This window comes from Trachinotus anak, unplaced genomic scaffold (genome assembly GCF_046630095.1).
Source record: "Trachinotus anak isolate AG129_WGS33_773 ecotype Australia unplaced genomic scaffold, CSIRO_AGI_Tana_v1 ptg000008l, whole genome shotgun sequence".
NCBI classification, from domain to species: domain Eukaryota; kingdom Metazoa; phylum Chordata; class Actinopteri; order Carangiformes; family Carangidae; genus Trachinotus; species Trachinotus anak.
This window is the reverse complement of record NW_027273859.1, coordinates 11,574,079-11,599,492: the sequence shown is the minus strand read 5'-3', so window position 1 is coordinate 11,599,492 and position 25,414 is coordinate 11,574,079. Positions and strand designations below refer to the sequence as shown.

General features: G+C 43.3%; 1 protein-coding gene across 6 annotated transcripts in view; it reads right to left on the bottom strand.

Moving 5' to 3' along the window:
* The window catches only part of rtkna (rhotekin a), a 55,134-nt gene that overhangs the window by 7,460 nt on the left and 22,260 nt on the right, over window positions 1-25,414 (bottom strand). For 5 of the 6 annotated variants that reach the window (XM_071482614.1, XM_071482613.1, XM_071482610.1 and 2 more), the window contains exons 2-3: window positions 2,059-2,320; window positions 1,440-1,493 (exon numbers count right to left, since the gene is read on the bottom strand). In XM_071482614.1, the coding sequence (XP_071338715.1) occupies window positions 1,440-1,493; window positions 2,059-2,320 (316 nt within the window). Of the gene's footprint in view, window positions 1-1,439; window positions 1,494-2,058; window positions 2,321-18,606; window positions 19,100-25,414 lie in introns of those variants that run through there. The other variant, XM_071482612.1, reaches the window with a different exon arrangement.

Here is a 25,414-nt window from a genome sequence, read left to right as displayed (position 1 = left end):
CATTGTAAATGAACTATTTCAGGGAATAAAGGTGTTATAAAGATGATGAAAGTCCCTTCTTATGAGTAATTTGATGGATTCTTCTGCCAAAGCACAACATCATCACATCCATAATAAGAGCGAGTTGGGTATCACTGTTGTATTATAAATAATATGGCCCTGGGTGGTCAACAGTTTTTCTTCTAGTGTGCGTTTCTCTTCCTCTACTGCACAACTGAATTCAGGGGATCATTCAACCACTTCTCAGACAAATTCAAGGTTAGATCAGAAAAGGCTGAGGGAAGTGGTCTGTTCCTGCTTAGAGCAACTACTTCCCCAATGGGTCTCAGACTGTTGGACCTCACTGTATGTGCTCCCCCGTCAATGCCACACTGACACTTGGTATTCAAATTTATTATTTTGAGTATGAGCTCAACATGCTTAAAATATGATTGGGCACGTGAGCGAGAGGAACATGCTTTACACCTCCTTGCCTCCTGAGCTTAGTTTATGTCTCGGTGTGCTTAATGACCTTGACTAACAGCCTCATTATGCTTTGTTAAGAGTCTACTACCTGTCTCTTGAGTTCATTTATATGCACAGGCCATGTAGATTAATTCCATTCAAGTCGCCAGGGGAGAGAATGAGCACTTGGACTGCTATAATGACTGCACAGAGGTTAACCCACATTGACTCTATCAAGAGGAGGTGGAATAGAAAATAGTCAATATAAATATAACCACTGTAATATTTTCACTGCCTGACTGAATTCTGAAATGCTATAAAAACATTTAAATGTGGTTGGGTTCATAGTAATATTCCCTAGGACAAAAGACTAAGGGCGTTCCTTAAACGCACAATGTCAGATTTCATTTGTTCTGCCTTCCAGTATTCTCTGCCCCACTAATAATGACCCAGTTCAGCACCAGTGTACTGCTGCTTCTCAGTGCCACGGGGAACAGCCAATAAGACGAAACAGTGGGTCAGGTTGTGCTGCCAGGTGTTTCTCGTGTCTTAAAAAAAAAATCACTTCCTGTAAAAAACAGAGATATCTGGGAAACCGCAACAGATTGTAATCTTCAGCAACAGGAACAGAGTAGAAAAATGTCATCCTGTATGGTCTTATTTGCAGAGTTTAATGGGGAGTCTCTTAGGTCAGCATTTTTTTTTAATATGAATCAAAAAAGTCCACATAAGTGTTTCACCCTGAAGCCAATGACAAAAATGTGATTTTTGTTCTGTAGTCATAAGGAATCCCACACTCAAGTCATATGAATATATTATATAATATATTAAAAGCTTTTACACTTATTCATCATCTTTGAATTAGCCATTTTATTCCTGTGTGAGGCCACATACCACCTCCCTCAGCAGCAAATCATTAACAAAGCCTACAGCCATACATCATTAAAAAGCCAACAATGAATTTTCTTCACATGCATACAGAGGTGGTCCCTCACCTCCTTTGTTTTTGAAGTACTCTGTGTCTTTCCACATGAGAGGGATACGAAGATCTGTAACAACAACAAACAAAGAATTAGGCAACAAAAATGTTAACCACCCTTACTTCTAAAGTGTCCAAAACTGACTGTGTGTGTGTGTGTGTATGTATGTGTGAAGTAGGATCCCCAGCTGGGTACCAGGCATGCAGCAGTGTCCCAGTGAACCTCTACCCATCCACACACACGCATATATGCACACTCCCAGTTCTATGACTATTTATATTTCTCATCATGATTTGAACACAAATAAAACAAAGACAAAAAAAAAACATTTCACCCCTCTTATCTGGCTCCCTGCTGTGAATTATCTCTCTGCAGTGTGTCTCATACAAACAGAGTAACTCCATAATCATTCATCTGACTGCCCTCTGTCATACTGCGACGGGCAGCTTCTGCAAGTCACCCCGTTCACTGCAGTCAGTAAAGCGGCAATGGTACACATTGTGCCTGATGAAGGCTGCTCTGCATCAAATTAAAACACTTTTGCTAACTATATTTCAAATGTAATTTCTTTAAAATGTGCAAGAAAATGCTCCTTGTGTCCTTTTCATAAATTCTCATTTTTGTAGATACTTGCCTGAGATGGCCACTTTTCCTTTGCATGGGAGTCTGTCGTCCATTGGCCCTGCATCCGATGACCTCCGTGTGACCTTCTGCATGACCTGAGCTTCCTTCATCCTCTGCAGCTCCGACATGTAGGCCATGATACGAGTGCTGCAGGTCTGCAGGCTCTTGGCTGCCTCCAGCGCCTGGTCTTTCTGGGAGCAGGCAGCCAGCAGCTTGCAGGCCCCGTCACGCATCCGGATCTCATGGTCAATCTTCTTCTGGATGTCGCTGTCCTGCAAGGACAAGGGATGGTGGAGGGAGAGAGAGCAAAATAGAGAGTGTCAGGGAATTTTGGCTTAAATGACAGATGATGGCACATTCAAAAAAAATGGAGGAAGAAATGTTTAGAGAAATGCAAGAGGTACATGGAGAGCGAGGTTGGTTTTTGGCATAAATTAAGGAAAGAAGAGGATTAGAGAAGACAACAACAGAGTGCAGGGGCAGTAGATTACAGGCCTGTTGTGGATACATTATTGAGGTGTGTCTCCGAAAGCATTCTGGGGTCTATGTTCACTGGTGTGTGTCTGTGAGAGAGTTGGCATGGACAATATTCAAACACACGGCCTTTTGCCCTCTCCCCAAATAGCCCACCCCCAGCTGAGCAGACATGTAGATGCTGAATCATTTAGTGCAAACTTATTCTGTAGACACACACACACACACAAAGGGAGGGGCACATCTCGAGTGAGAGAATAAAGAATGAAGCTGTCAAATGCTGAACGTCTGCAGCCCAAATGAGAAGCCCCAGACATACACAAATATCCACATACACACTTAGTGATTCCCATCCACTGTCCCTTTCCTCAAGTAGCTTTCTTAAAGGAAAAGGCTTATCTGGGGCAAGAAAGCCATCCTGTCTATGACTAAAAACACTCTGTACAGTTATACAGGAGTACATATGCACACACACTCACAAACCCAAACACATGCAGACAGTGAAGGTTCCTCCATCCTAAACTGTCTGGTGGCGTCTCTGCTGATGCTGTCCAGAGTTTTAAACAAATCTCTAAGCCCCTCTTCACTCTGTCAGCAGAGCAAAAATACTGTATGCACGAACTTAAAACAGCAGACAGACACTGAAGGGAAAGGACTAACATATGCGATGAGAGGGATGAGAGCACAAAGGGATCCAGGAATCAAACAAAGACCAAGCAAAAGCAAAGCCGTGTCGACCTTGAGCGTTAGTGCTGGTGCTCTTTTTCAAGCTAAAACCTTCAAATCATGTACAAATCAATGCAGAGAAATACAGGGAATACTGATGAGTAAGGTCGACTTTAAAGATCTGGTTAAACAAATTGGGAAAATATCAACTTCACCTTGTGGTTATAATGAATGAATGAACAAATGGAAACATCTGCCTGACTGCTAGAGTGTGTGTGTGTGTGTGTGTGTGTGTGTGTGTGTGTGTGTGTGTGTGTGTTCCTCTTCTTCAGTGATACATTGCCAATCTCACACTCTCCCCCACAAATAATCTCTAATGCTTCCTTTGCCCTTCTTTTCCCACCCCTCTCTCTGCCTGATAAATGCACCCTCCCCTCCTCTAGTCCAATATTTCTCATCTCTCTCTCTCTCTCTCTCTCTCTCTCTCTCTCTCTCTCTCTCTCTCTTTGCCTGATTCTCATGAATTTTTTATTCTTTTGATTTAAGCTTTTATACTTTCACTGCTCATTTTCTTCCGCCTTCTCTCCTGCTCCATCCATTCCACTTCACTGTCCTCAATCGGCTTTTCTCTCTTCTCCTCCACACACCCTCCTCTCCTCCCTCCTCTCTACCTGTCTCTCTCCTAGCATGAGCCTCTCACTTTGTTCAGAACTGGCCCAGTGGGAGAGGGATAAATGCGGTTTGGACTTAAAACACATTTGGACACAGATTCTTGCTTGGACGAAGTGCACTACAAAATGAGGTTTCGTGTAATTCCTGATTAACCACTGTATGGGAAAGGCTCAGGATACAACCACTCTACTTCTGCGTGGTGGTGAAAGCTACACTAACAGCTGTGAATCACACATAAGATCCAACTTTTATGTCTCCAAACCGAACCACCAAAACATTTAAACATTGTCAGTGAAAGTCCGACATGCATTACAGCATGTCTTCCTACAATAACATGGTATGACATTTTAAAAAATGGCTGGGGGTGATTACAAGCAGATTTCTCTTTGAAAACACTGCTGGAATGAAGAATTATCAGACACAGCATGATTGAGTGTATTTATACTGATATAATGATAATGATAAGTCTAGAGTGGTATAAAATCTGCACTGTGGCTGCTGAACACAGTGTAGCTCCACAAATAAGCCTGCCATTAAATAAACACTTTCACTGACTGAAAAGCAATTATCATACTCTTGACCACAAAAGAAAGGAGAACAAATTACAGCAACAGTATAAACAGAGATAGTCTGAAAGGTACAAGTGAAGGATTCAATTTTGTAGGTCAAGCGTGAGAGTAGATGTGCTTTTATTTCACTGTAAGTGCCTGTTTTTGGAGACAAAGAAGTCATTTCAACTGAGAATGGGAGAAAAAGAGAGGATGAAAATATCCAAGCAAGCCCACACTTAGAGTATATTTCATTTTTTGATACAGCGGGTGCTTTGCTGATGATTTTAGAGAAAGCCTTCAAACAACTGTTACAGAAGAACAAACGCATGTTTCCTAAATCCCCAATAAAACAATACTGAGCACAAGGGTTTGTGGAGTCTACTTCTTTAAGACAGAGGTTCTTCTTCCATGTGTCAGAGTCAAAACGATTTTGATCATCGATTCCTTGTTGCAGCAATTCATCGAGCCATAAACATCTTCCATTTGAAGACAACGGCTTCTCAATTGTTTTTTGATTTGTCGATTGACTGTGTACAAAATGACTGCACCACTTTGGACTCATTGTTTGTGCCATTTTATATAGGAGCAATTAATTAGGTTGTTGAAAGAATCATTGATCTCATGTTCCATCAGAACAAAATCATTAGCTGTAAGCAATAAACATGAAAAAGAAATGTGAACCAAGAATAAAGAGAGGAAGTCCAGCTCAGGCTGAGTCCAAATGTCCTTGTCAAGAGTGGCACCACAAACTATGCTGCATGCATCCCTGAGCCTGAGGTCGCTCGCCAACTTCGAAGGAATGCATAGACACACACACACACATATACCCACACACAAATACAGGGTAAAGGAGTTGTTACCACAGTTCATCTCCATGCATTAGAGTGACCTGCTAGGAGGAGGTCCTGTATTTATAGAAGCTAAATTAACAAGCTTCTCCTTCTGGGGACTCTCAGAATAGAAGACAAGCAGCCTAGATCTAACTCTAATCCAGGCGTCTGGCTGTGTGTCGGGCTAGCAGAGCACTAACCTGACATAAACATTCACAGATGGTTAAGTAAGAGATAAACACAGCCAACAACACACAAATGCAAAAAACAAGCAGGACAAAGTCTAGACTGGATGATGAACTCATTTTCTTCACATTATCTTTCACAAATGCTCACAGGCACGCATGAATACCACAGTCACAGCGACTCCCTCACACAGTGTCTTCAGAGTGGCAGGTGTTAGACCAGTGGGCATTGCCAGAGAGGCTGGCTGCCTGTGTGGACAGCAGCCAGACAAAGGGTGAAGGAAGGGTGGATTAACGACAGCGATGGAGTGCATGTTGGGTATCAAGCAGCGACACAGAGGGGAGGCGGTGCTGTCAAAGAAAACAAGAGAGGAGGGGGGGTGGGGTGGGGGGACTTGAGGAAAGGACTATAGAGGAGAGGAGGGAGAAAGAAGTGAAAGGAGATACGGGCTGACAGGGCAAAAGGTCTGGATGGAGTGAGAGAGGCAGTTGGGAGAAAAAAGATATAAGAAAGGGAAGTGCGAGGGGAGGAGAAGAAACGAGAAAGCACAGACTGTCAAGCAGGGCATAAGGTGAGGGGATGAGATGGCCAGGAAGAAAAGCAAGAGGGAGGAAGATCGAGGTGTTGGGCTTGCAAGAGACAGATTTGGCAGCAGAAAAAGAAGTGGTGGGTTCTCTATAAACACATCTGCTCCCAACATAATAAAGCACAAAGCTCTTTGAATGAGCAGGCATGGAAATAATTGGAAGAGAAAAAACTTAAGACACACAGAGACAAGTGTGTCTTTCCAAAACTTGAAGGTTGCACTAATGACTAAAAACAGAAAACTTAATAATTACTTATGAATTTGTTATGACTGAGTTTAGCTCTTAAGCAAGTCACTGAACCCCAAATTGCACCCATTGTGTGTGTGTTTATATAAAAAATAATTTTATGCATCTGCCAAAAGACCGCAATAAAAAATAAGAATTAATCCAATTTAATTTTTACTGGGTTACAGATAAATGTTTCAACAAACCTCGATAACGTCGCTACATGACGCACACAGTGTATGCATTATGCCAATGTAACCTTTCATCAGGTAATTTGATGCCTCAGTAGATACCAGATGGTCACTTCTTCTGTCACCTCTCTGTCCCCCCCGTGGCTGTGTGTTTTGATCCTCAGTTGTGTGTCAGTGGGGTGTGATCACAGAGACACTAACACACACACCTACACAAACATACACACACAAACACACACAAGCCCAGGTTGGGGATTTGACGCCGCTGCAGATGGTGTGTAATGGTTTGTTTACGATGTGTTGTTCTGCGCGAGTAGGCTTTCCTGTTCAGATCACTGACCCTTGACCTCCGACCTCTATCCCTAACCAGACCAGACGGCTGCAGTTACAGCATGAGGTTAGTCCGCAGGGTGAGGTTTAACACACAGTGAGGATGAAAAACATCAAGAAACAACACAGTTTGTCTTGTACCCCACTGGATGAACATTTGCTGATCCTCTGACTTTCATTCAGTGCTATTATCTGGTAAAAACTTCCAATATCTTGATTTATGACCCGGTCAACATTATGTCAGGTCAAAATTATAGCTGCTAAATATCAGCTTGCTGATGTTAGCCAACATACAGCCTGACTGTAGTGTAGCCGTGTTAGATTATACCAGTTCAGCATGTGCACAATAATCTGCTGCACATCTGAAATGCGTGCACATACACAACAGACATTCAATATCAATACTGATGCCAGTAGAGGAATTGTCCTTCCTCTATAAGGGGGTCAGAGGTTATGAAGAGGATTTCTGACATTGGGACAGGACCTGCATCCTCCACTTAAAGGCTGGCTTTCTCTAACCACTACACAACCATTCCACCTTCCTGTCTTTGCTGACTCTGGTGTTGTTTTCTTTTTGAGCAGACAAGACGCTGCAGCTGACTGGAGGAATACAAAAGCTTGTTGGGCAGGCAGAGTCAAAAGAGGCTGATAGAAAAGAAAGAACCAAAGAGACCAAAATGGAGAACTACAACAGCAGAACTGAAACATACTCAGACAAAAGGGGAAAAGACTTTTTCACACACACAAAAGCAGCCAATCAGACAAACACACAGGCGAACACTCATAAAGAAATGCACAATCTGTCAATCTACATGGCAGCAGACATGAAGACTGACACAAATGTGCTCTATCTCCATTTCTCATACACACACAAAACCAAAGACTTGCAAATTCCTGACCACTCCCATACGCTGGGACTTTACTGACCAAACTGTTGGCTTTCAATTAGCCAGCCACAACTATGTGCCTCGCCTTCCTCTCCACCCTCTTCCGCTACTTTCCCTCTTGCTCACCCTCTTCCCCTCTTCCTCTCCCACACCCAGTGCATGGCTGCAGTTATGGATGGAGGGAGCCGTTGAGAGCTCAAAGAAAGAGCAAGAGTTAAGTGAAGAGAGAAAAAAAAAAATCGATGGCAAATTAGATGAGAGAAGGGTGCAGGATGAGAGAAAATGAAAAGTGAGGGTGAAGATACAAGAATATAGGGAGAGAGAGAGAAGAACAATGGAGAAAGAAAAACAGAATATGGGCAAACAGATGTGAGTGGGTGTTGAGCGAACTGTAAGGAAGTCACGTTGATGCACACATTAAGTGCAAAACCTACACATATGTACAATGATTTACACATAGCATGGAGTCAGATTGGGAGAAAACAAACAACAATCCCAAACCAGCCCTCGAACCACTCAAAACAATGATCCAATTCACCAAACAACATCCCTACAGTGTTTCAGACTCCAGCTGCTGCTGGGCAGCCAGGCACGACAACAGTGAAGGGAACTGGTTTGGTACTGGTCATGGAGGGCAGAGAGGAGGGGGGAGAGAAACAGTAACGGGTGGAGTGCTTGCTTTCGCCTTTTTACGACAGCAAAGCTGGCTACAGAGCAGTCCAAACCTGTTCACTGCCAGGACACACTTAAGACACACACACACTCCCAGGGCCCACTCATATGGCAAAATGTGCCTGTGTATGCTTGTTGCCAACATGCTGATGTCATCACTGAGGTGAACACTACAGAGTTTCAACAGTGCACCGAGTCGCTCCTCTAGCTGGAACTCTATGAACTCTCACCCCTCCCAACAACTTATGCATTCAACTATTCCCTGACAATAGAGACTGTTTCAGCTCTGCTTGCATGGAAAACTATGTGTGTGTCTGTGTGAGCGCTTGTCCACATGTGCTTATGTGCGCAAGCGTGTGTCCAAATGACTTTGTAGCCAGCTGTGCACACACAAAGGCAGTGTGTTTCAATGCAGCTGGGTCCCAGCACACATGGGGCAGCGTCAGAGCAGAAAGTGCTAATGAGAGAAATAATACGAATGAGTGTGTCCTAAACCACGTTTTAGGACACACTCATTCGGACACACTCATTAATACACAGGTGACGGAATATAACTGTATGCAAACAAGTGAATCAGTGCATATTTGTTCTATGTGTGCACTTTGTACTTGCAAGTGGATTTGTTTTTTTGGCTGCTGGCCCTAAGGAGAGCAACAGTGGAGTGAATTTCTAGCTATAAAACAAATTTGTTTAGAGCTACAAGAGAGCACAGGGAGCTTAGAGTCTGCCAAGCAGTGATCACTTCAACAATTTATAGCACACTAAAGCTTGATGACTCTTACACGGCTGTGCACACTCAGCCTAATACATCAGGTCTGCATTATCATATAGTAGCACAGCAGGGGCTGGGAGAAGCAGCAGGCAGGCAAACCAAACTGCAGAATCATTTGAAGGCAGTGTATAGGTGATAATAACAGGGAGTGTGTATGCAGTTGTGTGTGTCTTACTGTAAGACTGTGTGTGGTCTCTCAGCATATAAATCACAGCCCTGCAGAGTATAGATTTGTGAAACACTGCACACAGATTCCAGACCAGCCTCATAAATAACAGTGGGATGGAAAAAAAGGTGTACATTCAACCTGGAAGGCAGTTTATTATGAGTACCAACAGCACAAAAACACTAATAACAGCAGTACCCCCTCCTGCTTCTCTTCCATCTCACCTCTAAGAGGAGCAGGGGGAACAAGCTGGGCTGCGTTCAAAACACATGGTCAGATATAATAAGCTGGACCGTAAATCTTTGCTGACTTGTGGAGTTGAATCTAAAAGAAGTACAACAAAACATAACATCACCTTTGAGGATCCCAACAGACCATATAAGGTTGGAAAAAGGCAGTCTGTTGGAATAGCGGCTCCCAAAACCTACTTGCAAGAAATGTGATGGTAGTAATTGTATTCTTGAGCAGTTCTGGCATGGTTTTGTGAAAGCTGAAGCAAACATGATCCACAGATTTTGGTGAGAAAGGAGACAGAGAAGAGACCAGAGTTGTTACCAAGCAGCTTCCTTTTCCAATCAAACAATAATGGGGAGAAACTTTAATGACAGTAAGTGGCAGACCGAACTGTCTGGGGGCTGCAAGAGGCAATTAATGAATTACAAAACACACACGCACAGCAATACTGTAACCTAATCAGCGCACTTTACTGGCACACTAAGATTTGTGCAGCGCAGGCTGGAACACAGCCACTGACTATTACTAAGTTCATACTGTGTTATTAACTGATTAGGCAGCTTTTCCTGTAAACCAGAGGCCAATACCGAGAAAGGAGAGAAAGGTTTGGGAAAGGAGCGGGTATGAAGCAGGTTTTTCTAAGCCCCTGATCAAAGACTGCTGTTGTCTCTCTCAATGAGTGCACTCTGCTAGCGTGTCCCTAAGTGGGGAGACAGAGTAAAGGGGATTTAATCACATTAAAAGATCCACATGAGGCAAAAAGGCACTGATGTGACATTGTAATCCACTCTGTGCTGGAATTTTTCATGCCAGTACAACCTGTTCTTTCTCTAACACATCAAATTACTGTCTGAAGAGAGGTCAATGATAGTTGGCTGTGTCACTTATCGCTTACGCTTATATTGCTGTAGGGGGGATGGGCAGAGTATGTAACTATGTAAATTTGACTCTTCCAAGAACCTCGGTGTGCATGCAAGTGTCATGGTGACTGACAGCTCTCAGTATGTTACCTCACACCTCGAGTGAACGTCAAGGAGGAGGCGAGGAGAGGACACAATGGACACAATGACAGGCCTTGGATTTAACCTCTGCCATGTGTCCATGCTGGTGGGGTTTGCTGGCTTGTTCGCATTTTTGACAGTATCACATGACTAGTTGTATATTTTACAGGATCTCTTTGACCTGCATCCGTCTGGTTATCCAGTTGTCCAGCTTAAAAACTGCCACACAAATTAGTAATAAACAAACCCTTGAGCATGCAAGTGTTTGTCCATAGCTCCTTATTCCTTTGGAAAAATGCCAAATTAATTTGAGGCCTCCCTGCTGTAAACAAAGAAAAAAATAAAATCATAATCAACATGATGCTTTCCAGAACAAACGCAACAAAAATCTCCTTTTGCTTTTTATGTCAGCAATCACATTCACAAAATTAGATTAGAATCCTTTTACAATGAAACATTTCAACCAGGCAATGAGATGGAAACATGTTCACATTATAAGATGTATGAGAAGGATGTAACAGCATGAAGTGTTGTTGGAGTGGGAGGATGGGACAAATGGCAGATGAGGAACAGCTACAGGGACAAACGGAGGGAGTGGAGGGCAAGAGGTCACAGTGCCACAGCTTCCCTGCTGGGTCTCCGTCCCATTAAGCTCCTTTTCATTCTCAGTAGGGTGAGTGGTGGCCAGTTATCTCACTCGCACAAAGAAACCCTAACACTTGATGAGCAACACACTATAAACAGACTTAGAGCTCTCATTAGTTGACTTTTGCAAGTAAGTGCACCCGAACCCCCCTGCTGTTTAACAGTTTCAACAGCCTGACACAATGCCAGTGACACACACACACACACACACACACACACACACACACACACACACACACACACACACACACACACACACACACACACAGTGCTTGTCTCAGTAATCCCCGGCTTTCCTCCTTGTCTGAATCAGGATGAGGAAATCGGGGCTAATTAGCTCAGCCAGCCTAACTAGCATTTAAGCCTGCCAAACTCTCTTCCCTGTTGTCTTTTATCTCTGACCTCTTTGCTGCACTACAGACACAAATGAAGATGTGCAGTTAAGTCCAAAGCATGTGGGGCTAAAACCATATTAATACACATAAATCTGAAAACGCAATATTCTTCTTAGTTTTAGCCCTCTATTCACATTCAAAAGCACACTTTAAACTAGGTAGATTTCAAAAGCACTTGTCTAGAATGGTTCAGCAGAACAGAGCTCTTCCTAACAAAATCCTAACATATGATTGTCAACCCATTAACCTTCATCCCCAAATCTAAGTGGATGGATGGAATATGCCTTGTCACAGATACTGGTTATTGTATAATATAGGCTAACATAGACAATAATATAGGCTAGGGTTGGCAATATATTATTAATTAAACAATAGGCGTATAGCCTGTTTAAACAATAGGCTATACCATGGTGGAGGTCTGGGGTATAAGGAATTAAAGGATTCCACTCACACTTTGCAGTCTGCTCTTTAAGTGTTATGGGTACCTAGGTAACACCTGCGGCTGCTGTTTCGGATCAGACATCCCTCCATGGGCGACTGAAAATGTATGTGTCTGTTTCTTTATTCCGATAGCCACAGTGAGAGAGAGACAGGACAGTCATGGAGAGAGAGGGGATGACCGGCAGCAAAAGGCCACAGGATGGATTCAAACCCACACCAATGATATTTGATCGGAGCTTTAATGTATATCCACTCTACCTGGTGAGCCACCACAACATCGTACGATTGTAGAGGTGTAGAGGGAAACCACTGACACTGACGTGTATTTTCTCAAAGCACACAGAGTTCCTCAGTTTACTGCTTATTGATGAACTTTTCACTTGACATTACGTGATTCACAGCTCCCGTTTTTTTTACATCAACAAATTGTTGAAGTGCAAGTTCTGTCACAAAACTATGTTGTTACATATCCTCTTCTCAGTGGTTATATGGGAATTCTGCAGCTTTCTTAGTGGGTATACGGCGTATACCTGCGTATGACCTAGACTACACCACTGCCTGAAAATTTTAGTTTCAATGGAAAATTCATCATACTTCCCATACAGATGTATCCATCTTAATTTTATTTAAACTGAGTAGAAGCATCCAACTTGGAGTGATGGCTTACAGTTTTTTTGACTGGCAGCATCATTTGCAAACGTCTAGACACACAAATTGTCCATCTTCTATATTTATATAATAGACACTGTGTGTGTCTATTATTCTTCTTTCGTCTCTCCACTTTCCATCAATACTTTGTATTTCAATTATGCTTATCACAACTTGGGTCTATATAGGTAAAAGCAATCGGACAATGTTGTTTACAGCTTTTATTGTCTTAATCAAAAATAGGATATAAATGTAGTCATTTTCTCTGTCCCTCTCTCGTATATTCTGTTCGCTCTCTCTGAGCCCCATCTCTGGCTCTGTAGTTGAAACTGCTGTTATTGTTCTCTATTATTCATCACAGTTGCTGCTGTTGCCTTATTTAGTCTATATGGCCACATGTGTATATATATAACCACATGTGCTGCCCCCACGTGAGATCTGGAGGGGAGGTGAGGGTTTTGTCTGTCATGAAGGTGCATAAGACAAGACACAGAGAGACACAGACACAATAAAAAGGCAGCAGACACTTTATGGAGAGGATGTGTGTATGTGCGCACGAGCGTATGTGTGTCCTCTATCACTATCGACCAGCAAAGCCCTGAAGTGAATGCAGTTCATTATAATATTCATGAAGCTGCAGGACTTCTGAGCAGAGTTAAAGCAAAGCCAGATATCACTAAACTGACCCTCAGCCCTCTGCCCTCAGGGTACAAAGACCAAGAAAGGGGCAGATGAGGCACGGCTGGTGGTGGGAGGAAGGGGTTGGGGGGGCATGAGTGTGTGCAAGTGTGTGAGTGAGTTGGGGGTGGGGTCTAGCCACTTATTTTACAATTATAACTGGTTTATGATTTCAGAGTATAAAGTATGTATCCTATGCATATCCTATGCTCACTGGGTCACCAACAAAATGTGAGGCCTTGTGCAAAAAAAATAAAAGATTTACATGGACTGAAACTGAAAACAACTGGATCTGAAATGTGAGAGGGCGCAATGCTTCACAGCCTTGTGGTATGCCGTTTAATTAATGGCTGCCATGAATCAAGACCTGAGGAATATTGCTATCACAGGATAATAAAAGTGGTATTTGTTTCACTGCCTTGATTAATGACAGCCATATTAATGTCATGGGTAACACATGTAAGGTGAGATCCACTCACAGTCCCTGACTCTGTCACTTTGGTTCCACCCTTCTGCCACTTCACAGCACTTACAGCCTGCTCTGGTTACTAATGGGCCACATTAACCCCTGAAGTCTCTGCATGTGTGTTGTGCATACGTGTGCATGTGTGTACAAGCATGTGTGTCAGTTCGGTGAGAGACAATGAGAAAATGAGTCGGGAAGGCAAGTAGGCGGATAAGGGCAAGTGAGACTGAGACGTGAAAAGAACAAGATAGGGAATATAATTAATCGCGGCTAGTGTGTATGTGCATGTGTGTGTGTATGTGTGTATGGTTCTTATCTCTGCCTTCCAGAACATTTTTAACAGATTGGGGGATCCACATTTACATACAAGCACACAACATAGCATGAAACTTATACACACTCATTTACTCCACCACTTATCTACACACCAACATTGCACACACAGATACTAGTTCAACAAAATATTTATTCAGCTACAACAGAACAATGCACAGGCTCTATCTGCTAACATGTAAATGTACCATGGGCAGGCACACATGAGCAGAGTCGGCCTGGGACTCACATGGTTTCACATTCCAGTTCAGAGTGAACTCCTTTTGTCTTTCCTGCATCCGTCTGTGCTGTGAGGGAATGAGTGCTAAGCAGATAGATACTTATCGTACACTCATTTTTGCCCTGCAGTCATCTAATCTGGAGGCAATAGTGATGGCAGTTTCTCAATAAACACAGCGGTGTACGAAAGCTATAGAGATATTACAAATTTAAATGCAGATATGAAGATGATGCGTTTGCTGCCGAAATACTGGCTGTTGGCCAACTCAGTCTAAAAATATTAGAGCTGGCCCATATCGGTCAAGTTTTTCCAGTGTGGAACAAATGCAGAACAGAGGTCTGACAGTCGCTGACTGCTCAGTGTTGCGGTATTTATGGAGGCTCCACAGTCAGCCAGCGCCTGTGTGAATGTGCGCCTGAGATAAATAAACCCAAGTAAACATGTTTCATTGTCAACAGCAGCAGATCATTCGGGAATCTCTCTCATTCTCTGGCTGAGCAAATCCACCAGCTATTTGTGTTCTGTGTCACACGCATGATGCACACACACAACCCTTCCTTTCCGCAACGTCTAACCCCATCCTGCACTAGCTGAGAAATCATGTGAATGGCATGATGTGTGCAGGGACTGATGTGTATGAGTATGAGAGTGTGTGTGTGTGTGTGTGTGTGTGTGTGTGTGTGTGTGCGTGTGTGTGTGTGTGTGTGTGTGTGTGTTTGTGTGTGAGGGTGTGTAAAACTATATCTTTGATATTATTGCTATCAATTCTAAACGGCCACGCCACCATTTCATCAGAGGGCCATGGGAAGAGGATAAAGGCTAGTCTCAATGGATTATCCATTATGTTAGATCTCTGCAGATCTGCTAAAAGTGTGTGTATGTCATTGTGTGCGAGTGTGTGTCTGTGCACACGTTTTGCGGCTCGGCTCATATCAGCAACACAAGAGCAATTCCGCTAAACAAACATAATCTAATCATGGAATGGCAGCACAGATGCAGTGTAAAATGCACACACACACACATATGAACGTACGCGCGCACACACACACACAAACAGGTAGCAGCTATTAAACAGCCTTTCAAACGGTGTTGTATAAATGACTGACAGCTCAGCATCTGCTTCCTCAGATAGACATGACAGCTAGCGATCCACTGCCAGCAGCTCTGCATTAGCTGCTTGTCTGATTATCTGTCTGTGGAACTGAACTCTCTCCTCCATGACCATCAATCCCTTAACAATCTCTCTCTGGATCGTCAGGTCATCACTCCTCTCTAATTGTCTGTCTGTCTGTTTATCTGCCTGTCTTCTGTTTTGTCCATCCCTCCCATCCTCACCCACTGAACCAGAAACATTGTCAAGCCGGACCGTCTCTCTGCTGCTGCATAAATATACATGCTGACCCACGCACTGTATTTTTCTTACAATACACATATCAGCATCAATCCATTTGTCCTCTCTCCCAGCTCTTCTCTGTTTTGAGACTCTCACGTCAGGACAAAGCCACTGAGAACTCTACCCACCACAACACTTGCATTTAAAAGGAGAAAGAAAAGTAGGACATAACTGAACTAAGGGAGCTCTGTCATTGCATGTCAGGGCAGTTTTTGAACTGGCTTTGTTCAGTGCGTATTTGAGTCATGAAGACAGACACTGAACGCAGAAGAGGAGGACCAGAGCTGGCAAGAGAGGCTGTGAGAAAGTAAGAAACCCCAGGAGAGAGAAAGACTATGTATGAATAAGTTTGAGTTAAAAGATCCATAATTGGGTGGGTGGAGAGGCAATATTGTGGCAGAGCAGGGTCTAAGTGGCTCATTTTTCACACTCTTCCTTAGACAACTAGCTCAAGGAGATACACACGAAACAGTCCAATTCACCCCCCCTCCTCCTCCACGGCTTCTGTCATGCAGTACAGTAAGTAATGGGTTGCAGTTTCCTCTGAGTTTCTTAGGCTGAGGAGGGTCTTATGTATCTCAGTGTATTTCAGTCCTAGCAGCCGCCCCCCTGGGAAAAAAACAGTGGACAGTATCAGCAGAGAAAACAGAATGACCTCTAATGCAGACACACAGCAGCACAGAGTGGGGCAGAGAGAGTCAGCAAGAAAAAAAAAAAAAACACACACGTGACTGCAGAGGTGAATGAAGGCTGGGGAGGGAAGAGAAGGAGGAGAGACAGACAGATACAAGCAGAGGAGACACCCGAGGTACCTACTGTATCTTGAAAGAGAGAGAGAGAAAGCTCGGTGGACAGACAGAGACTTGCCCGCAGAAGGCTATTCTGCAGTAAGTGGTTATTGATTGTGAGACAAGGGCCAAAGGATTCCATGGCCAGTGAACTGATACAGGATGCTGGATGCTTCTTTCCTCCTTGAATAATTGCAAACGCAATGAAAAGCACAAGCAGAAATGCATTTAACAGCTAACAGGAACTGCTTAACTGAAGACGAGACTTTAAGTGTACAGCAATGAATAGGAACATTTCACTGTATAAAGATGCATCAGGAAGACTGTATATTGAGGATGCCATGCAGTCACACTGAGGTGGACCTCTGGCACATCAGTGACCTTTTCACTACTAATGATCAGAGACGGCTGCGGTTGTAACAGTAGTAGCTTCCAGTGCACTGCATACGCACACATACAAGGAGATACAGACACACACACACACACACACACACACAGAAGTGCAGGCTGTACTGGAATGGAAAGATCACATCTGCCTTGCTCGTTCAGTCGCTGACTTGATGCCTATGCAGGTGACCTTTTAAATCAACACGAGAGTAAAATCTAAACTCTAGCTCTCTCATATCAGGAAGCAGCCTGTCATTAAAGTAAAGTGAAGGCAATCAACAGACAGAGATGAAGGTAGTTGTTTGGTTAATCTGTGCATGGATAGAGTTTCAGCAGCAATAAAAAAAGTTGATTATAGGAAGTGGTCAGAGCTACCAGTCTGTCGGTCAAATGTGCTCAAACTAAGAAACCAGAATGACTGCCTGTCACACACACTCAGGCTCTATGGCCACTGTTCTTAAGGGGACAGCATGTTGAGGAAAACATTTTTTTTGGTAGCTGTCCCTTCCTTTTAGCATTTTTCTGAGGTTTGGAGTGTGTGTGTTTAAGTAGAAAGCATGGCGAACTTCTTCCTGAAATAGAAATATGAATGCATGACAGGCATGCCTCTGCTATGTGGACTGGCATCCACAGAGCGCCAACATCTTTGTGTCAAAACCATGGCAGTTTATTATTGTATGCATTTTCTACTCCAGAATCCAATTTAAGTTCGGATATTTCTTTGCTGCCAACTCAAGGCGTCTAGGAAAGATTTATTCACGAGGGAGGGGAAGGGGTGAGGACTGTATGTGAGTCTTTATTTGCAGCAATATCCCACAGTTCTCACATTGCCCCCACTCTGAGTGACTGGGTGATATGTCATAGTGCTGTCAGACAACATGAAACTGAGTTACTATCCCCCTACTAATGTCACCAACTACTCCAGCAAAACACACACACACAGAGCACAGAAAGAGCCGTAAAGAGTGAAGGTGACAAACATACTAAATCATTAGTTGCTCTTGTTATTGACCTCTTCTTTATGCCCATGAAATGTAATTAATGTATTAATGTAACAACATCTGTCCCCATCTGCAAAAGGCACAACTACCAGTTACAGATAACACTGGCACAATTTGGGTTATACTGTAACCAAAGTCCACCTGAAAATCTTGCAATTTGAAGAATTAATGATTATTAGTTGCGGTTCTTAATTTAATGAATGAGACTTAAAAGATTTCACAAATCATTAGGAACTACTATTTAATTCGGCTTATATTTTATACACCAGTTAAACGATTTCCACCGGTTAATTCGTCTTTTAGAACTAGTTCATCTACTATGGCCTCAATCTTCTTCCACTTAGAAAGAAACGTGGGGGGCGGTAAGGAGCGATGTGTGCGAATTTTAAAAAGTTGTGATTTAATTGATTGAACCCGCTGCTTGAATCAGCCACGAGCCGAATTGATCAGCATATCTTATTGATTGAAAATAGGCTCTGATTAGGTTCAGTCGGGGAGACAAACAGCGGTCCAAACAAAGCTAACAGCATGTTATCGGAGTAGACTTGCTTCAATCAGCTGGAGTCAATGTGACGTCTCCAAAGCTGCTGCTCTGCGGCTCATTGTAGGATCACCGGCAGCCTGATACGTGATCTGACTGACAGGGGCGAATTAACACGAATTTTCCATTTCCATCTCCGAGTTAATCCTCCTCCGAATAAACAAAACAGCGTCCTTACCCTCTGGTTGTTTGAGTTGTTCATCCTCTTCGAAGGGGACCACTCCGCTCTCCAACTCTCCAAAAACTGGCAGCAAGGGAGCTTTACGCAACACCAGTGACCGTTCAACGTCCCACACACCCCGTGAAATACCTTAACTCAGATTTCCCCTCTCGGCCACCTCCATAGAGAGGCAAAACGAAACATCCACTGAAAAATCCGAACCCAGCTGCCGGTTATCAACCTCAGAAGTTGTTAAGGATCCGCGCAGAAAATACACGCCTCACTCTGGGCGATTTGGGAACGATAGCGATCATGTGTTTGAACCTCTCTGTGTGTTGTCTTCATCATCACAGTCATCGTCGTCGTCGTTGTCCTAGTGGCTTCTGAGCTCCAGACTCTCCCACACACCCACAGCACCAGTACAAGGGAGGACACAGGCTGACCGACTGATGGACCAACCGAGAGCCAATTCTGAGGAGGCGGGTGTCTCTCTGTGTGTGTGTGTGTCTCTGTGTGTGTGTGTGTGTGTGTGTGCCTAATCTGTGTGGCTGCGCGCAAGCACAAGAGAGTGAGTTGACATTTAAGACACTGCCTCTCAAAGCTGTGTCCAGGGACCTCCAGGGGTCCTTGAGAAGGGGCAGTTTCTGGAACAGTGTCATCCCACTGTCATTAGATGAGATGATGTTTTGCTCAGAGGTTGCTGTTGCCGGTGCACCAGAGCAAACACAGACGTGCATTTCACCGTTTCCCACGGGGTCCCAGGGTCTCTTGAAAAGTGGCAGTGCACAGTCTAGAGCTGTTTGGAGGAAACTGACATAAGAAGGATTTGGCATGCAGCCCCGAGTTTAGCCATAGTTTGAAGTGGGTTGCAAGAGTGTTAGTAAAATCCACTGTGGACGCTCTAGTGCCTACACCACCCACAGTGGGGAAAAAAAAAAAACACGCTTTTCTTTTTTTAAAGTTATGACTCAGGTTTTTACACAAGGCACTGGTCAATATGCTGTTTGCATTGCTGCGCAGTGCAGCCAAAACATCCCCTGTTCTCCACATGGCCTTGCTTGCTCCCATGAGTCAAACAAGAAGCTAAAATATTGTATGTCAGTGAGCATTATCTCTGCATTTATCAAGGGAGTCATACATTTAATACGTAGACAGCCTCAAGTGTCCTTTGTTTATTCATTATTGCAATAAAACAGGATAAAAAAAAAAAAACTATCACAGCAAAACCTCCAGGCAGTTAACCTGTAAATAATGCAAGTATTTTAGATGAGATATCTATCTAGTGAAGTGATACCACATGGACATAAACTGTAAATCACTCTCCGACACATTTATGTCCCCATTCTATGAAGATTATTTAGTGACACAGAATGAAAAAGACAACAACTATAATATAGTCAACATACTACCAGCACAATTCAAATTCCTCCCACAATATATAGGTTTATTATGATTATTTGTTGGCAACGGCAGCTACATAACCACAACTGTACTCTAAATTATCAGTCTGAACTGTCCCAACATGAAGACACCACAGCGTGCATACATAACATTAGCAATCATTGGTGCATATATGACAGAACAACTTATCATTCCTGGTCAAATAAAAATCTTCATTTGTCTCCCTCTGCCCTTTCTCTTTCTGTGCCTGCCTCTGCTTATTGCCTGGCCCATATGTGCGCACTGGGAAGCTGTTGTGCAGCGGAGCGTGTCGCCTTGTCAACCAGTGATGTATGAGAGTGATTTGTGGGCAGGTGGAAACGGAAAACTCAGATGAGTCCGGCTAAAATGAAGTGTGGGAATAAAACAGGGGTTAGGGTGAATCAGCTAACTGAGAGTTTGGCTCCAGGAAATCCGCACTGGAAAACTAATAATAGAGTGGCCACGACATATTTTGCAAACACGAGGAGGACGTTATGAAAATATACCTCTGCAGGAAACAAGTGTAAGGCATCAAACCATGTTCCCATTTTGTTGTTTTAACATCTCCCTAAATATCAGCAAAGCAAAATGGATCTCAGTGATGCAAGAACAAAAATCACAACGCTTGTTTTGTTGTGTGTTGTGTGTTTGTGGGTGAGTGCAGAAGTGGAATGAGATACACGGTCCAGAGATGCAGCAGATGACGTGTAGGAGGATCAGGATGGAGGAGGAGAGAGTCAGTCTGTGGGCAGCCTTAGTTAAGAGCAACAGAGCAACAAAGTCCATCTCAATGGTGCAATAATACATCTGTGCACCTGGCAGGGTGAACACAGCTCTTTACCTCTAGCTAAGGACAACAGAGGAAGGGTGCTTTGTCACGAAGTTCACTTCACGGGGGGAGCAGGGGACACAGAAGCCAAAAGCACCAAACACCAACAAGAACGTTAACAAAGTCCTACAGGATTTACAATTTGCCTTCAACCCTCTCTCTCCCTCCCTTTGCTCATCTCTGCGCGAGTGGACGTGTGCAACAAAAACAAGATGAGCCTTGATAACTCAGGACTTAGTGCTGTAAATATCCTACAGTTAATCAGATTAAGGTTTCATCAGCAAGTAGCTGTGCCAGGGAGCCAGCCAGAGAAGTGCTGTCAGAGACAAATTTACACTCACAGTTCACTGGGGGGGCATTGTAGCTCACAGATCATATGTGATGCCAATACAAAGATGCACAGAAAAAAAAACAGTCAAAACACTGGTGGATTAAACTCATCATGTCCACCTGTTAAATACGAAGAAGCTACTGACCAGACGACAACACACACACACTGAATTTGTGAAAACATTCAAGGAATCTGGATACACAATAAGGACACATACTTGCACAGAGTCTGCCTCAGTTTTCCCATGCTCGATGACTCAGTGGGACCAGCTGAATGAACGATAGCATCATTCCCAATGTCATTACACTGCACTTCACAGGATGAGAGGACATTCCTTCAGCCGGACTTACCTACTCAGCCCTCTCCCTCTGAGACTCAAGCATTTCCTATTGACTCACTGACGACAGTGCTTTTCTCAAACAACTATTTCTCTCTTCCTTTCTGCTGCTACTGTACATCCTCAAGACCACTTCCTTCCTACTGTAGATACTGTAGTTATACACAAACAAGAGCCTTCCTTAGCCACGTGTCTCTTTCCCTCCCATTTCTGTGTAACCTGTTATCTCTTTATTAAATGTTTTTTTTCTAAAGATGGATAAGAATTAAATCTTAATTCCTATCATGGCCTATAGAGGAGTAACTGTACAGTAACTGAGCTAACAAAAACTCACACTTTGGGCCTGTGCAGATTTGAATCTGATGCCTTTGTTGACGGTGGTTGTTGAGGGACAGACCAGTGTTTCTCTTTCACATATTTTAGACATTTTCTTCACAGCCCTTTGTTTTAAGAAAGGTCTCTGTGCAGGGCTCAAATGAAGCACTGAGGCACATGGAAAAGCTTTGAATCGCTTTATTGCAATGTCCCAGGAATAAGAATAGAGACTTGAATGTGATACCTTTTTCTTCCAAAACTGTCTTTTATGGTGTTACAGTAACAATTGCAATTATTTAGCTAAACAGTGCAGTAAATATGGATTATACTACAGTATACTGTAGTATAATGTAGTGTACATAACTTTAAATATTGCATAAGATTCCATCTATCTGTTTTTTATTGTCTCTCTTTTTTTTCTACCTGTTATCATTGATATTACAACAGTGTCCCTTGTTTTCACCTGGAGGATGGAAGGAGAAAAAATCTATTCACTAATTTCTTCAAGATGGTTAGCCTATCAGCCCCCTAATGGCCATAAGAGGGCATCACAACATTTACAGACAGAAACAGCATGATACACTCGTCTTCTTTACTCTCTTTACTGAACTGTGTCCATATTGTTATGTGCCTGTCATGGTTGTGTCTCATGCAAGCATAAGACGCATGCAGAGACTTGCTTTCTTCCCAGTGTCAGGCAGCCTGAGGTGCTGTAGAAAGACTCGTGGACATGACTGTTGTCTAACTTCCAAGTCTGATGGGAGTGGACTAGAGCCTGACACATAACAGTATGACATCAACATCACACAGTAATTGATTCAAGCTTGTTATAACATAGAAGAGGTTATATTCATTCAGCTCTCCTTAGCACTTTAAATACTAGCTGGACCATGCAACTGAACTAGCCTGTAAATCTAGATTATAAAATGTGCTGTATACTCTATCGACTGCAGTCACAAGCCCAGCTAACACAGACATTTATGAAGATCCAGATTCAAGAAAGCTTTATTGCCTGTCACGAAGTAACAGAAATTTTCCTCGGACAAGGCTATGTTTAAGTATCACTACAGGAGTATCAATGTGTACAACATGAGAAACCTCACAGCATCAGGAGACAGTGATGCACAGCAAATGCAAACCATACGTCAGTATTATGCAAATGAAATCAGAGCTATATATACTGACTGCCAGTCTTGATGGATCCTACAGTGACAGCTGTGGTTGCCAACTGTGAGGACATGAGCTGTATGTGTATTTTTATGTAGGCCTAAAATAGAGCCCAAAAAACGTACACATGCATGTTGCATAACAGTCAACGGTGACATACTGACCAATGACACAGTGTTTCAGAGGGGCTTGGTGGTTCAGGGGTTAACAGAGGTCTTTGGTGCGGTTAGTTATCTGTCTCAGCCAATCATACTGAGCCAAGCTTCTCCCCAGAACCAATGGGAATCCTTTGTCCAGGTTCTTAGTCCATCCCAATGAAGATAAGATGGATTAACCTTTTCATCTCCTAGTGATGACAAGATTAGAAACACATACACTGACATATGGACACACTTCAACCCTGACAACCTGAGGAGGCTCTACAAGCTTTGGTTTAGCTTCACTAATGGAAGAGGTGAAGGAGGACACAAAGGGTAACAGCGTCAAAGGTCTGTGTGCTTATGTATGTTTGTGTGTGCAGGAAGAAAGCAGAAAGAAGAAACGACAACACATAAGCACAAGAGCCTGTGTCAAACAGTACACACCCCTCCCACATACAGACACACACACGTCTTCCCCTAATGTGACCCTGAGCTTTTGACCTCAGCTCCCAAACATGACATCATCCCGCTCGAGAGTTTCTTCCACTGATCTCATCATGGTGAGACAGAGAGGCTGTTTTCTAGGGAGGGGGTGTTGTTTTGGGGACAGAACAGCTTAGCCATGCCTCTCAACACCTCATACCACAACAAGAGGCCCCTTTCAGGATCCTTCGCCCTTAGATCTACCTCAGCTTTAAGCCCCAGCTCCTGCTGACCCGTCTCTAAACCCTGGAATTCCCCCCTGACAGTTCGCCTTTGGCATTTAGATATCCCTTAACAGCACACGGCAATCCATCTTCTGAAGGCCAGTCATCCCCCAACAGATGTCACAGAAAACGTAAACTAGTCTTGCCTTTCTGATAATAAAACTCTAACAGATGCTGTGAGGCCCACTACTCAGCCTGCTCTGTTATTTTAAGTTTTGCACGATTCAAGATGATCATCATTAAAACAACCAAACTGTGATGTTGCTGGATCTCTTATAGACGCTGTGATAATCAGACATGGAGACAGAGTCAATAACAACATAGTTACATCATATATAACGGAGAGAAGAGAGAGTCTCTTGTCCTTGATGAAAGCAGAATGGACTCTCAGATGCTCAGAAGGCAGTCCTCCAAATGCTGACAGAGTTGTTCCACCTGCCAAACACACACACACACACACACAATCTCACACACACACACACACACACAAATGCATGCAGAAACTCAGTGACCAAGGGTCCCGCAGCGTGCAGTGATTCAATTAGACACTTTGGCTTGCTGCTTAAACACACAGCGAAGACACACTCATGCTGCCTGAGAAGACACAGTCTTTAGGGTTACAGTTGCAGTGCTGGTGATGCTATTGATGCTATCAGAGCAATGTGCACTGGGGAGTGGATCGTTCTAATGGTTGTAATTGTTTGTTTAGACAGCTCTTGTTTCGCCTCTCTGACTTCCACCTACTCTCTGTTCCAGGGCACTCTCTTTGCATGGCTACAGTGTTGTGATGGATAGAGAGATCGGAGATCAGAGAGAGATAAACATACAGAAATGGACTGAATTATTCATGCATGTTTTAACCCCCCCCCCCATCCACATACTGTACATAAACCTCATCAAAGATCAATATAGTTGCTGAATGAACCACAACCTTGCACGTAATCATGTACACTTTGCACAGTGTACCACATGAGCTGGAAAGCACACAAATAGATCACACAGACATGAGCATAAATTGCATCCATATGGACAAACTCAAAAGCGACATCTCCAGACTCAATTAAACATGTTTCCAAATGCTCTTTTTAACAAATTGTGTGTTCGCACACATTTTCAAAGACAGCCATCTGATTAAACAGCCTGCAACACCAGCTGCACCTCCAGGACTTGCTCAGATGTTTTAAATTGCGTGTTTTTACAAAGGAATACAACATTTTTAATATCTCCACTTCTAAACAGTGACTCGCGAGCTGTTGACATAAGTCAAACCTTGCATTAAATCCAATCTGTGCTGATTTGAATAATGCCTGCAGTCTCGATTCAAACAGCCTAAGTGGCTCTAATTTTCTTTGCCTTAAAAAAGCCTTAAACTGCTAAAGCATCTTTCTGCATCTCCAGGTGAAAGTAGAAAGTGTGGAGACGGAGGATTAAAGTAAGGTGACCCTTAAGGGGGAGATAAAAGTGTGTGGAAATAGGGGCTGTAAGCTGAGATAGAGGGAGCAGAGTGAAATATTTAAATAGTTTCAGGTAGAGATAGTGTGGAGAAGGGAAGAGAATGACAAAAAAAAGAAGCTGGCT